This window comes from Thalia democratica, chromosome 3, assembly GCF_965202585.1.
Source record: "Thalia democratica chromosome 3, ktThaDemo2.hap1.1, whole genome shotgun sequence".
NCBI lineage: Eukaryota > Metazoa > Chordata > Thaliacea > Salpida > Salpidae > Thalia > Thalia democratica.
In genome coordinates this window covers 47,030,701-47,046,401 of record NC_139167.1, presented here as the reverse complement: position 1 = coordinate 47,046,401, position 15,701 = coordinate 47,030,701, and the positions used below count along the sequence as shown (strand labels likewise).

The following is a 15,701-nucleotide window of genomic DNA, read 5'->3' as shown; positions in this document are numbered from 1 at the left end:
AATAAAAAAATAAAATGTTCTATTAAAAAGTAGTTGCACATATACAAAAAAAATAACCACTAATGAAATAAAAAACGTTTAAACACTTACAAGCTTGTAATATAAGAAAGTTAATATTATTTTGTAAAAAAAGAATTAAATAAGATTCAAATATTATAAATTTAAGCACTAAAGTTTATTTTTAAAGTTATTATAAGAAAAAAAAAAGTGTTTTTTAAAATATCTTTAATATATTTGAATTATATTTCAGAATATATATTATCAAAGTTAAACATTTTAGATCACGCATCTTTTACTTACTACAAAAAAAAGTAGATAAGTAGCTGTTATATATTTTATAAGTAGAAATATTAGGAGATTAATTAATTAAATAGTCAAATAATTTCTTTTATGTAGAAAGCCAATTGTACTACATATACAGCAGTATTAAAAGTTAAAGTTACATAAATTTTGTATTTAATTATAAGTAAAATAAAGGTAAGAGAAAAACAGCATTAATTAAGCAATTAAACTACTGGTAAAAATTTTACTAATACAAAATAAAAACAATAGCTGTTGTCTACTTGTTAATTTATTTTTGTGTGAATACAAAACATAATTTGTCACAACACAATACTTGTTCAATTGTCTACCAAACTCTTGTATTTAAACTATAATAGAATGTTTAAGTTAACAACTTAAATTTGAGACTTAGTAGTCAAAAAGATTAAATTCTATTATCATTTAAGAACTTTTTTATTAATGGCTTCCAAACTGTACTTATAAAATTACCAAAATAAAACAAATAGTAATAAACTTGCATAAACCTTTAACTATTTTTTATTATATAAGAAAAATGTACATAAAGTTAGGAAGTGAAATTTATTGAGAACAGAGAGAAATATATCTCAAAGAAAATATAATAAAAGTAGTGGCTTTCATCTTTACTCATTTTAAATTTTCAGTATATCAAAACATAAACAAGTATAAAAAATATCAATAGAAAGTTTAATAGTTTTAATTGTAAACTTCTATGTGTAACACAAACAATTTTATAAAATACACTATAACTGATGACTGTAGACATAATAAGAGTTTTAAAAATAGCAAAATTTGAAATGTTTACTTTCCAACTCTTTGTTCACATTTAGAATAGCTTTTGAATACTGATAAAAAATCTAGGTAAGTAAAGTTATGATGAGATATGAAAGTAAAGAACTCAGTTAGTCTTGTGTTCCAAGGAGCATATCCATACATTGAATGGTAAGGACCAAATGAAATCATCACTTCAGGATCTTGAATTCTATCATTCTTTAAAAAACAATCTGTAGAACCTAAAGTAAGATTAGTGCATTCAGTTTCAGTCATCTGTTGAACTTTTTTAATAAAAGTTTTTCGCTCTACTTCTATGCTTGAAAGCTTTACATTTTCGAACTTTTTTAACAATTCAATTTCCAAGTTTTTAGGAAAACCTTTGTTTATAAGAAATTTTTTATAAAGTTTTTCTAGTAACTTGTTATCTAGTGAGCTACTCACCAATGTAACATTTTCAACTCCTGTCAAAAAATTCCAAACTGCAATGTCAGACAAAACTTTATAGTTGGTTTTTTCTTCATTTATTATTACCACAACATGTTTTGGAACTTTCTTGAAGTAAGAATTACATTTAATTACTGCTTCACATTCAAAACTTTTGCATTGTAAAAGACTTAAGAAATTCAAAATGTACTTAGTGTATAAATGAGTAAGCTTTTGCTTCAAACAATAAAATTGAGTACATAAGCTACATACCATCCAGAAAAGAAAATGTACTAGTTTTAATGTAAGTGATGACAGTTTAGATTTCAAATGAAGCTTTAGTGTTGAGGTTGGTAAAACTTCAATCGAATTAATCCACCCCATAAAAACAAAAAGAGGTTTAGGATTCTCTAACAAATCTTGTTCCATAGTGTTGTTGTTTTTTTTCAAATTTATGAGCTGGCAATGATCACACATTGAAATGAAATGCTGGCTTTAAATATAAAATACTATAACATTAGCTGTTCTTTTTAATTTGCCTTTAAATTTAACCACTTGTATTGCTCTTAACTTGTAACTTTATTAAGTAAAATTTTAACAGGATAAAAAAATCCATTTTGGATAAACGAATTGTAAGTCGGTGGCAGTTTTAGTTTTGGACCTTTTTCAATTATAACAATATGCAAAAGAAGTTAAATTATGATTTAGCCTTATATTAAGATCATCTATACTCTTATCCCTAAACCATCTTGCCAAAAAATCTCAATCTATACCCTTATCTTATCCCTAAACAACCTTACAATAAAATTGTACTTAGAACTAAAAAAGTAAACTAAAATACTAGTCAATCAGAAGCGCCTTTGACTTGCAGCTGACGCATTAAATGTAAAATCAAATAGGGCGAACTTAAAAAAGACATATGTTAAAAAGAATTTGAAGCTAAACAAATCTTTTCTTTGTAAACATAGATCTAGGTTTAAAAACTTATTTCTATATATGCTATCTCGACAATTTTATTTTAGATAATTGCCCCGTTTCATTAAAAATCAAAAATTGTCTAATATAAACTTTAAATATTCCATCAGTTATCCCTCAGAACTTTTTTTTATTTAAATTTCAATGACGAACCCCAGAACATTTAAAGTAATGTATATACCTTACATGGTAAAAAATAGTGCCTAAAGTGTTAAAATCCTCGGCAGTAGGATCTAAATTAATTAAAATAATAATCTAAAACCTAGTCGTGGAATTTAACCATTATAGAGTTTAGACACAGCTTTTATTATGTCTAGTATAAATAAAGCTTAATAGACCTATTTATATCACTCTAAACTTATAATATTTAGTGTAAGTTTAAATATTAAGCAAACTAAAACAGTAAAGATAATGAACTAAAAATTTATTTTTCTACTTAACTTATTCAAGTTTTTTTTTCTGGTATTTTTCAGTAATATAAAGCAATACAATTTATTTAAGAAAACTAAAAAAAAATAAAACACGATAAACTAGTAAAATAAATTGGTATTAAGCAAATAAACTAAATAAAAACTAAAATTACCTTTTGTTTTGCTTCACGAATAAAAAAGTCAACAAAGACTATGTAAAAAGTCCAAATATTTAAATATAATTTTTAAAACAAGTAACTTTTTTGTTGTTGTTAAGGACAAAGGTACAAAGTTTGAATTAAAAGTTGTTGTTATAGGGAATTCTGCAAGAATTTAAAAAAATCTAATATAGAAAAATTTCCAAAAATGCAAAACTTCTTTTTTAGTATTTTTATATTCGTACTTAAATTTTAGTTTTGTTTTTGTATGATAATACTATACTAGTCCCTGGCTTGTTTTTGTAATTTACAATAGTATGTAATATTACTCGAGCATGTCATTTTAAGTAAAACCAAACACACGTTTATTAAGTTGTTAACTTGGGAAATTAGCATTTTGACAGCCTTGCCTGGTGGCTTTCATTACCAAACTAAGCTGTAAAAACAAACAAAATCAAACAATAACATTAATATAAATGATAAAATTTAATTACTAATCAACAAAAATGTAGTTTTTTCACTATGTATCAAAAACTAACATGAATTTTTATTTAGTATAAATACAGTTCTAAGTATTTGCAAAAGCGGCCGTATGCGGATCTATTTTAATTTTATTAGGACTCGGTTGGATTCGGATCCTAAGTATTTTAACCTTTGTGTAGTCTTAATAGCGTAAAAACTTAGAAAAAATTATATTTATAATACCCCTAATTTAGTAAAAATGTTTAATCGTATATCTTAAAAAAAAAAACAATGTTATTATCAAACTTTTTTGTTTTGAACACTAAAAATAAAACGTCGTACAACAAGACTAAAAAAATCTATCGATACGAAATCTCAGTTTAAATTTTATGAAATGATTTCCAGCTACTTATGCGATTGAACTGAGATTTGTACCTTGTATGACGTAAAAGAAAAATTAAATAAGTTTTAAAATAGTTAATTAATAATGAACTTAAATTTTATTTTTGAGAAAAGTTTAAATTAAACTTTTATATACAAAAGTATGAATTAAAAAAATAAGATTAGCTTCTTTAGCAACTGTTTACGTATATAAAAGTAAGTAGTTTAGTAAACAATATTTCCTTATATCCACGCTACTAATATACGAAGAAACCTATTCTAGCTTTTTAAATATATGATGAAGAAGCAAAAGTTTTTCGCCGGTCTTCGGAAGCAATCAATTTTGATTTTAATCGTACTTATCGTTATCAGCTTCAGAAAATAAGCTTTTAGAATAAACAGAAAATCGAGGTGCCGAAAGATACTTCTCTGCAAACCTTGCGAGATGTGGTTATCTTTTCTTGTTTGACTTCAACCAAGATAAGACTTCAGCTTGTCTAATTTGTTAAAGTAGTTTTCTTCAACAAAAGCAACTTAATTTCTGTCTCAATCTCTTGATCCACTGAATCTTGTTTCTCGCTTTCGTGAGTGACTGGAGTGAATGTACTTGTTTCAAACGTGGAAACGAGCAATAAAAAATCATTAGGAACATATTTTATAGATAGTTGAGTTTTAGGATTATTAGGCGGTACTAGAGGAGAGTGACCACTTTAACCAGTTTTACGATAAATATGCTTTTTACTTCTAATCTCAACAGTCTTTCAACCTCCATATCATACAAGTTAGGTGAGAAAAAGTAAAGTCGAAACTTTGATCAACAGCTGCTGTGACTAACAACAAGATGTTATCATTAAGATTTAAGTATGAGCTGTTATTTTTAGCTTAACTTTCTTTCGAAAGCTTCTAATATACATTCTGCCAAGGTTGAAGATTCTTGCCACGTTGACTATTCGCTTCAAAAAAAAAACAGTGCTTCAGCATGCGGAAATACACTTGACAGCAATGCTTTGTTTCAACTTCAGTGCTGCTTTACTATGTAAAAAGGTTCAATCAGTTCAATAATGTAGCTTACAAGATTCCATTTTTCAGCTGTAACAATACAATTATAGTGTTTTTGTAAATCACGTAGTACTGCACACTTTCTTCTTTTAAAAGCCAAAATGTTAAGGCCACTTTAAAAATATATACTTAAATATTATAATTCCTTCTTTTTGTTTTTATTAAGGTCAGTAACTAAAAAACTTTTACAAAGTTTCCTAGTTTCAAAAATATTGTATTATCATATTTTCTTTTTTTTTCAAACAAATCTTTGAAAAATAGTTTTGTTATGCATTTTTCTAGAAATTTATAGTTGTAAATAACTTATTCTTAAACTGTCGAAAACCACAATCTTAATTGGTTTCTTAGAAATTTAAAAGGTGCTAAAGAGCAGTAAAAGTTTCTATAAAATAAGTTTTTTAAGCAAAAACACAACTATATATGTATAAAACTGAAAGAAGCTTATCACGGAAAGCTATTCTTTCCAATAAACCGGATCCGGCCAAATCTAAGCTATGATCCGAATCTTTTTTAAATTCAGATCTTTGTTTTTTAATTAGGCTTCGAATCCAAACAAAAAACAGCCGAATCCGATAGTTCACTAATTTTAACTTTATCATGCTATTTAAAACTGATTATAGAAACTAATAAATTACAATATCTAAATGGAATACTGTTGATTCTTATTAAAAATGTTTCTTATCAAAATAAATTTCCAACAAAAATATCAATTTAGTTTAAAAGATGTCTAACCGAATTGTTATGTTTTTAGATTAAAAAAAGTTTTATAAATATTCTGTCATTCGGGGTTTTCATTTTCGTACATTTAAAATTCACCTTATTATAGTTCAATTCGCATAGTTTCGTATGTTTAATTGTTGTATAAAAAGAAAGATACTTTAAATTAAATATATATGAAACAATCTAAAAAAAAAAGTGATTAACATTGTTGTACCTAAAAATAAATCTTTTTGGTAATCTACCAAGTTTTAACACAATATTTAGTTTATTTTGTATAATCAAGTCAAAATATATAGAAACAATCGAACACAAAATATTTTTATATACCATAAAATGGTTCACACTAGTTTGTAATTAATACAGAAATGAAATGTCATATACTTATTTGCAAACGCTTTACTTATAAAGGTGGAAAAATTCGCATAAATTCATAAACTCTAAACGATAAGTTTTAAAATATGTTTTTATAACTTATCAGTTTGTTTTAAAATAGTATTTCTAAAAAAATTGCCACTCTTTAAAAATAAATGTCAGTATGAGTGACCAAAAACTAGCCTGAGTTACATCAAACTAGTTTGAGTTGATGAGAAAAAAGTAGCCATAGTTATCGTGAGTGTGCAGAAACCATGCATTGAAAAAAGTCTTAAACCAAACATAGAGTATTGAAAAGGTATTAAAAGTACTCTAAATACATGATTTAGAATTAACAAAGTAATTGTAATTTGAAATTTAAGTAAACACTAACAAAGTTTATTAAAAAAGTTATATTGGCAAAAAATATAAAAACAAAGTAAAAAACTCATTAAAACTCTTAAACAATTGTAGTACAATAAAAAAATAAAAATTTGGGCATCAGTTCAGGAGTCATTCGGACATAAAATTTGATAGCAATGTAAACTAATTTAAATTTTAACAAATTAAATAATGTACCTATCTAAATTTTACAAAAGAAACATTGTTGTTTTATTTTAATAATAGTAGAGTCGTACAATTTTAGCCGTTTCTAAATATTAAAATACAACTCTGACTTTAAGATCAGTATGCTAAACAATAAAATTTATGTAAAAAACAGAATCCTGTTTGACCACTTTCTCATTCTATTTTTATTATTTTTAACATCAAGTTTTTATTTGTAAAACTAATTTTTAGTGATTTAACTTTAAAAAATATTTTGGTTTTCCTAGCGAACAGAGTACATAAATTAACCTTAAATACTAAAAAAACTCAACTCGCTAACAAGTTTATCTAGTGTTCATTTTCTATTTACTTTCTGAAAAATTGCCAAATCCAAATTGAAAAATATATTTTTATATTTTTCATTCGTAAAAGTTTATAGTGCTTCAACTCAAAAAGAAGATTGATAAAAAATTCTAAACATATATCTAATTAAAAAAGTTTTAGAATTCATCATTAGTACTAATTATATCTAATTAAAAATAATTAGTACTAATGATGAAAACTAAAACTTTTATAACTTGAGTTTAGTACCCAAATTTGGTCACCCCATTTAAAAAAGGATATTAATAAAATTGAATCTGTGCAAAGGAGTTTTACCCGTCATATTTGTAGTCGTTGCAACATATCTTACACATCATATAATGATTAAATTTGGCTTGAAATCACTGGAATATAGAAGATGGGAATTTGATCTATTATTTCTTTACAAAATTATCAATGGCAAATATAAAAGTTTTTTTAGTCAGTTTTTTTATTTTTCCCAAAATAAATATCAACTAAGAGGAAATAATTTGAAAATAAAATGTAAACATGATTTTCAAAACAGTCAGTGGCAAGGCGCATTTTTTTACAGAGCAAAAGCTATGTGGAACGGAGGCGGGTCAGAATGACACAGCGACAAAATGACACGGTCGTCAAATAGACACGGTGCGTCACTTTGGCACAGTGCGTCAGTTTGGCACGGAGGGTTACTTTGGCACGGCGACAAAATGACACGGTGCGTCACTTTGGCACAGAGGGTCACTTTGGCACGGCGAAAAGATGACACGGTGCGTCACTTTGGCACAGCGACAAAATGACACGGTGCGGTGCGTCACTTTGGCACAGAGGGTCACTTTGGCACGGCGACAAAATGACACGGTGCGTCACTTTGGCACAGAGGGTCACTTTGGCACGGCGACAAAATGACACGGTGCGTCACTTTGGCACAGAGGGTCACTTTGGCACAGCGACAAAATGACACGGTGCGTCACTTTGGCACGGAGGGTCACTTTGGCACAGCGACAAAATGACATGGTGCGTCACTTTGGCACAGAGGGTCACTTTGGCACAGCGACAAAATGACACGGTGGTTAATAAGGGAGGAAACGATTTGTCGTGAAACTTCAATCTTTATTGGTATGGACAACGATCTTATTTTTCTAGGAAACTTTTCGGTTTCCTGTCTTCTAACCGGTTTTGTAGAATCAGCAACAATTACATTGATTAACTTTAAGAACAAAGACCGCAGGAATTTTTGATCGTGACTTCATAAAATAAAATGAAACACGTAATGTTTATACCTTCTATTCTCATCGTCGTACTTATAAAAAACGGGACACGTTCAAAATCCACCCGCAATCAAAATCCACCCGCGATCAAAATCCACCCGATCAAAATCCACCCGATCAAAATCAACCCGATCAAAATCCACCCAAGTCAAAATCCACCCGATCAAAATCCACCCGGGTCAAAATCCACCCGATTAAAATCTACCCGGTTCAAAATCCACCCGATCAAAATCCACCCGAGTCAAAATCCACCCGAGTCAAAATCCACCCGTTCAAAATCAACCCGGTTCATAATCTACCCGATCAAAATCAACCCGGTTCAAAATCCACCCGATTAAAATCAACCCGATCAAAATCAACCCGAGTCAAGATCCACCCGAGTCAAAATCCACCAGATCAAAATCCACCCGATCAAAATCCACCCGATCAAAATCAACCCGGTTCAATATCCACCCGATCGAAATTAACCCAATCAAAATCAACCCGGTTCAAAATCCACCCGATCAAAATCAACCCAGTTCAAAATCCACCCGAGTCAAAATCCACCCGATCAAAATCAACCCGGTTCAAAATCTACCCGATCAAAATCCACCCGAGCCAAAATCCACCCGGTTTAAAATCCACCCGATCAAAATCCACCCGAGTCAAAATCAACCCGAGTTCATTTTTTTCGAAATAAGAATTAATTTCAAATAGAATTTTGTAATAATGAATAAAGTTATATGTTTAAACAACTATTGGTATAAAAAAGAGTAAGTATTTATAAAGAAAGAAATTTTAATTTATTTAATAAAATAACTAATAAAATAAGTTAAACAATATAATTAAACAGCATAAAAAAATATTCATAGTAGCTTTACAAGTATTTAAAATGTTTATAATTTATAAATGTTATGGTGTTGGTGTTACTTTTAAAAAAAGAAGTTAAAAAAAAATAAAAAAAGAATTACGCTCAGTTTTAATCCATTTAAACTTCCTTCTAATTTAATTTTCCAAAGTCAATCATAATTAAATAAAAATATTTACTAAGGATAACAGGTTTAGACGAAAAACCTGCTGTATTCCCTTTAGTGTACGCTCTGCTTCAAAACAAAACACAGGACACATACACTAGACTTCTCACTACATTAAACAGGATAAAGCCGCTTTCACCACACTTGTGGATAACAGATTTCGAGAAAGCTGCCATAAATGCGATAGAATCTCTTTTTCCTTGTATTACTCGTGGCTGTTTTTTCCATCTACAACAGTCATTGTACCGAAAAGTTGTTGAAAAAGTAATTTTTGTTTGTATTTATCTTTATTAAATTATGTTTTATGTAAGTAAAGTATTAAGTTTGTTTTGTTAAATTTAAGCCTTTAGCTTAAATAATATCACAAAATATCTAAGATAAAATTTCTAGATTGAGAGTTAAACTTTGTACTGTTTTACAACTTTTTTTGGTTAAATTAATTTAAAAAGATATAAGATTCTAATGTAAAAACTGTTTAGTATTTTGGCATGACAGGTTTAATAGTGTTATACTAATCAAAAGCCCACAGCTTTTTTTAACTGATGTTTAATTATGGAAAAATTTATGCAGCTATATTTATTAACAGGGCTGCAAAACCAATTATGAAGCTGAAGACGGTGTTTTTTCACTCTTCATAAAGCATGTTTCAGCACTTGCGTTTCTACCAGAAGAAGATGTTTCTTTAGCCTCAGATCTTTTGCTTCAACATAGGGGTTGTCCAGATGAAGCAAAACCTATTGTTAAGTATTTCGTTCACACTTACATCGGTGCCGAAGGTCGAGAACCACTTTTTCCGATAAACTTTTGGAGTGTTTACGAAAGAACAAGGTCAAATTGCTTCCGGACAAACAACTGTGTTGAGGGTTGGCACAGACGATTTAAGTCCGTCATGCAGTGTGCCAACCCTGGCGTGTTTAAGTGTGTGCAGACAATTTTCAAGGAACAAAAAACTCAAAGCTTGGAAATTATGAGGTTAAACGCAGGTGAACCTCCAAAAAAGAAACAAAAACAGTACAGAGATCTTGACCAGAGGTTGAAAAGAATTGTAAGTAGTCGTTCTGAAAAAACTATATTAGAATACCTTAGAGGTATTGCCCATAACCTTTAATAACTAGCGTTTGTATTATTATTCGTTTTTTTTTCATAAATTTGTTTAAATAAGTTCATTTTAATGTCATAAAGATTTAAATTCATTGTTGTGTGCTGTTTAGTTCTTTTAAAAATTTTGAAAAATAGTTTATACCAATAACATTTTAGAGTATTTATATAGTATCTTTTATGTTAACTTTTTGTTCGAGATATTTAAGCAGGCAACTTTAATTTGCTTTACACCTGTACCAATTTAGTCTTTTTTTTTCATTAAGTTGTTTAATTTGGTTTATTTATATGTCATAAAGATTTAAATTTAGTGTTATGTATAATTAAGTTCTTTTGAAGATTTAGAAAAAACATTTTTGCCACTAACATTTTAAAGATTTATATAGTATTCATTATGTTTTTTTTTCTATGCATTTAAGCAGACAACTTCAGTTTGCTAATACCTGTACCAGTTTTGTTTTCGTTCGTTATTAAATTCTTTAATATGTTATGTTGCATAACAACTAATATAGTATATTACACCTATTAGATTTAAATCTAAACTTAGTAACTATATTTATAATATCATTATTAATATTGATAAATTAATATCAAGCAGTGTAAAACTTTGGTAAGTTATTACAACTTTATTAAAAGCTTAGAAGCATTGTTTAACTAACATGACCATAACTTTTAAAGATTAAAACAGCTTAAAAAATTATTAAATTTTAATATATGTAAAACGTTAAGATCTTGAAGATTTCAGTAATAGATAAATACGACATGACACAAAAGAGTGTGTATTTGTATGTTCTAAAAAATTTACAAAACTTTTTTTTGTACTATAGTTTCTAAAAATGGTATAAAAAGACATTTAAAAACTTCATGTCTAATTAATAACAACTTTACTGTTTTTTTAAAATCAAACTTTAAGTTTTAAATAAGCTTAGCTTATTTTATTCAAAATATAGTTCACAAAGAAACTAATTAAAGTATAAGTGCCTAGGTTTTGATGCCTGGGTCCTTCGTATGACAAAAAACTTACAATAATAATTAACATAAAGTGATGATCATACCAATTAGATCATCAGACCACAAGCACTTGGTAGACTGAGACCCGATCTGAGTCTAACAAGTGTTTGTGGTTTGATGATTGAATAGGTATAATCAAACCTTTATGTAAAACAGAGCTTGCCTCACGGCACAAGATTTTCTGAACTATTTCTACCGGCTTTCGCCAAAGTTGTCATTTAATTAACAATTAATTATTTTTATAGCTAAGACTAAAAAAAATACATTTATAGATAAATATCTTGTTAAGACCTTTCACATAAAAAAATTATATAAAAAAAAACATAAACTAAATGAATTTTAAACGTTTGTAGTTAAAAGTAACGAAGATGCAGTTGGATTTAATCAGAGTCGGCAGACAATTGTTTATCTTGGGCCAAATTTCATGTTTCAATTTTTTCCGCGAGCCGTTGTTTTATTCAATTTTTGTTTTTAATCTGTTTTAGTCACGTTTATCTACTTACAGGGATCAGGCCTGGCATATTTAAAATGTATATTTTTTTCTAAAGTCGAAAACTATTTTTTTTAAAAACTTGTGTCATATTATTATTTCTATCATAATTTACAAGGTTATTTAAATTAAATAACAAATTTTTAATTTTCATGACCACTTATCTGTTTAATAATTAAGAAAGCAATCTATGAAACGTTTTGTGTTTCAGAAAACAACACGGTACACAACAACACAGTGATGCAATAATACAATTAATAAAATTTGATATCCATTTCCTCTTCTGGTTCGGTTTCATAAAGTGTTGTTTTTTATCTTTCTTTCAGTCTTTTGCATTTTGTTGATAGCCATTTCAGGTTGTCATTTACAAGCAACTCTCAGTGACATCTGAAAAAAACTAAGCTTAAAAAACAGCTGTAGATCATTATGTACACTTTTTATAATCAATTTCTATTATTTTATTTGTATTTTCTTTTTAGTAGTTAAAAAAAATCTTTTTTATTTAATGCACAGCATTTCACGTATTTGAAATTTTAGTGATTTTGTTAAACTAGTTAAAATATAAACAAATATTAATACTTTCATTTTAAACAGTGTAAGTTTTTCTTTTAATACCTTTAAATACCTTAATAATCTATCTAAAGTTTTTCGGGTTGCAACTTTTTGAAACAAAAAAAGTACAACAGTTACTTCAACCCAGTCACCGTGTTTTTAAAAGTTAAAAACATGTAAAATTGCCAATTAAAAAAACTTTCCAATATTATATAAGTAATTTATCCAAGTATGTAAACTTTTGTTGTTTAAAAGGAAAAGTAAAGTCTAAACTTTAAAGAAAAACTTCTAGATTTACTATCTGTCTTTTTTCACATCTAAGGCTTAAGCATAATAAATGGTTTTTAAATGATATTCAGGAACTTAAAAACAAACTATTATAATTTCTTTTTCTTTTTTTGAAAATTTCAATTTAAATTTTGTTTTGTTTAGCGGACCAAATTTACATGCTCGAGGGCCACATATTTACACTTCGAGGGCCGCAGTTTGCTGACCCCTAAATTAAATGGATTAATTTGTAGTATAAATGGTAGCTTTCACTTGTAATACTCAGTTTTTATAGAAATTATATCGTGTGACGTATTTGTTTAAAAATTACTTAAAAGTTCTAAATTATTAAATTTTATACCTAGAAACAGTAAATTATAATTGATTGTCGTGTAATTGTGATTGAGATAATACAAGATTATTTTTTCTGGCACATCCTTTAGTTTTCTAAAAGTTTTAACATAGTCATATTTGTATAGTAAAACTTTAATTTATTTATCCTGACGTTGTTTAACTTATATTAGCTCTTATAGTTATACTTATATTCAAAAACAACAGTTCCTTTAAAAGCTGCTTGCCGGCTGTAGCTATTCAAAATTATATTCAGTAATCAAAAAAACAAAAATATTTTTGTCAAAAATTCCTTTTAATGAGCAAAAATACCAAATAACAACTCAAAAAACCTCACAAAATAAGTTCAATCTGTAGTACAGTTTTTATTTTCTTAGGTCAATTTATAAGGGACAAAAATACAAGATTTCATAAGTGTTTTTTAAATAAAACTTGTTCAAGATTGGTACTTTAGAGTGGTGAGATTTGTTTAAATGATACTTGATTTAAAAAGAAATAAATAAACAAGGTGCTTGTTTCGATTCGGTTGGATTTTGACTTTGGTTGATTTTGTGTCGGTAGGATTTTGACTCGGGTTGATTTTAACTCGGATGAATTTTGATCGGGTGGATTTTGACTCGGGTGGATTTTGATCGGGTGGATTTTGACTCGGGTGGATTTTGGCTCGGGTGGATTTTGATCGGGTGGATTTTGACTCGGGTTGATTTTGATCGGGTGGATTTTGATCGGGTGGATTTTGAAACGGGTGGATTTAGAGTCGGGTTGATTTTGATCGGGTGGATTTTGAACCAGGTGGATTTTGATCGGGTGGATTTTGACTCGGGTTGATTTTGATCGGGTGGATTTTGATCGGGTGGATTTTGAAACGGGTGGATTTAGAGTCGGGTTGATTTTGATCGGGTGGATTTTGAACCAGGTGGATTTTGATCGGGTGGATTTTGATCGGGTGGATTTTGATCGGGTGGATTTTGAACCGGGTGGATTTTAATCGGGTGGATTTTAACTCGGGTGGATTTTGATCGGGTGGATTTTGATCGGATGGATATTGAACCGGGTTGATTTTGACCCGGGTGGATTTTGACTCGGGTTGATTTTGATCGGGTAGATTTTGACTCGGGTTGATTTTGATCGGGTGGATTTAGAGTCGGGTTGATTTTGATCGGGTGGATTTTGAACGCGGGTGGATTTTGATAGTATACCATAAAAAACATGCTCGTTTTTAAGCAATAGCAAGGTGTTAGGTGTGCTTAAAAGCTGTGCTTAATAAACAACAACTAGTTGTTTATACCAAACAACGTTCACAAAGATGCAAAAGCAGCATTTTTTTTACCAAAATACGACTGCCAAAATTAACGAAAATTTATTTTTGATTACTTTCGAATGGAAAATCTTAAACACAGTTTAGTACTAGAACTTGAAACGAGTAATAAAAATTAGAAAATGACTTGCCATTTTACGACTAAAAAGATAAAAACTCATATAAACATATTTTTTAAACTTCAGCAACATTCTGATTTAAAAAATACAATCTTCATTTTAGATCAATCATTCAGTACATCAAAACAATAAACTAGTAGATGTAAATACAGAGGAAAATTTGTTTTATAAACTAAAACTCAGACGTTATCGAAAGCAACTTTTCTGCTGTTGTGATTCTAAATTCTAATGCGGTTCTTATTTTACGTTTTTATGCTTAAAAAAATTAATACTTGCGCTATTTTGGCGACTTAATAGGTTGCAAGATTAAAAATAGAAAATTAAATATTATTTTCATAACAGAGTTAAGACAAAACCGAGTTTTTTAAAACTTTGTAATAAAACTCAAGAATATAAAGTAGAAGAAATGTTTTACACGCAAATTAAAATCAGCTTTTACTGTATCATTATGAAATTTATTTACTGATTTGTATTAAATATAAATGCAATTAAATCCTTATATGCAATAAAATACTATAATATCTGTCATACTCTAAGTTTAATTTTTTATATTTTAGACTAAAAAGTTTTGTAAAAATAAAAAAGACTTAAAGTATTAACTTTAATAGAATGGCTGCAGCTTTAATTAGAAGGCTGCAGCAGCAATGTTGTATGTATAACCTCTTCTAGTGATTTTTTTCAAAGTGATAAATATATAAATGCGCACGAATGGTTGCATCAGACTCTTAATTTTCTCTCAACTGTTCATAATACTATTTTTAACTTTTTCATAAATTTAGGCTCCAGGTCCGTTTATTTTAATTATTTGCTTTCAGACAAGTTTATTATATATTTTCAATACAGATTTTTAAGTAAACATCCTAACTTATCAACTTTTGTTAAATATAAATATATATACATATTTAATATAAATGGCTAGTTACTACAAAAGCAGCTTAACTCTGTATTTTTAAAAACTACAGTTAAAACACGCATGACTTATTCTTACTACGAAATAACTCTGTATTAATTTAAATCTTAGTTATTTTTTTAAACAATTCCTGATAATAATTAATTAAACTTAACAACAAAAAATACTAAATTTTATTCATTACATAAATATGAAAAGTCGTGAAACGTAAAAAACAAACTTAAGAAATTATGTTTTTATACTATGACTTAAATTTTAAAGCAATGTAACATATATAGTTTCAAATGTATCAAGCTACTATAGTTTGGAAAAAGTATAATAAATCTTTTGTTTAACTAATTACTATCAAAATTTTACAATTAAAAGTTATATTACTGAAGAAGTTTAGTTTTGCATATAAGTT

The 15,701-nt window shown here is 28.1% G+C and overlaps 1 protein-coding gene across 1 annotated transcript; it reads right to left on the bottom strand.

Annotated features, from left to right (window-relative positions):
* Window positions 1-172: 172 nt before the first annotated feature.
* LOC145831752 (dehydrodolichyl diphosphate synthase complex subunit nus1-like) lies at window positions 173-1,934 on the bottom strand. The gene has a single exon (XM_082939077.1). It carries the CDS (start codon window positions 1,924-1,926, stop codon window positions 1,102-1,104), a length of 825 nt encoding a protein of 274 aa, XP_082795203.1. The 5' UTR covers window positions 1,927-1,934; the 3' UTR covers window positions 173-1,101.
* Between the last annotated feature and the right edge of the window lie 13,767 nt (window positions 1,935-15,701).

What these genes read in the sequence shown, in the direction of transcription:
- LOC145831752 (XM_082939077.1), bottom strand. Translation starts at nt 1,926, where the DNA reads ATGGAACAAGATTTGTTAGAGAATCCTAAACCTCTTTTTGTTTTTATG.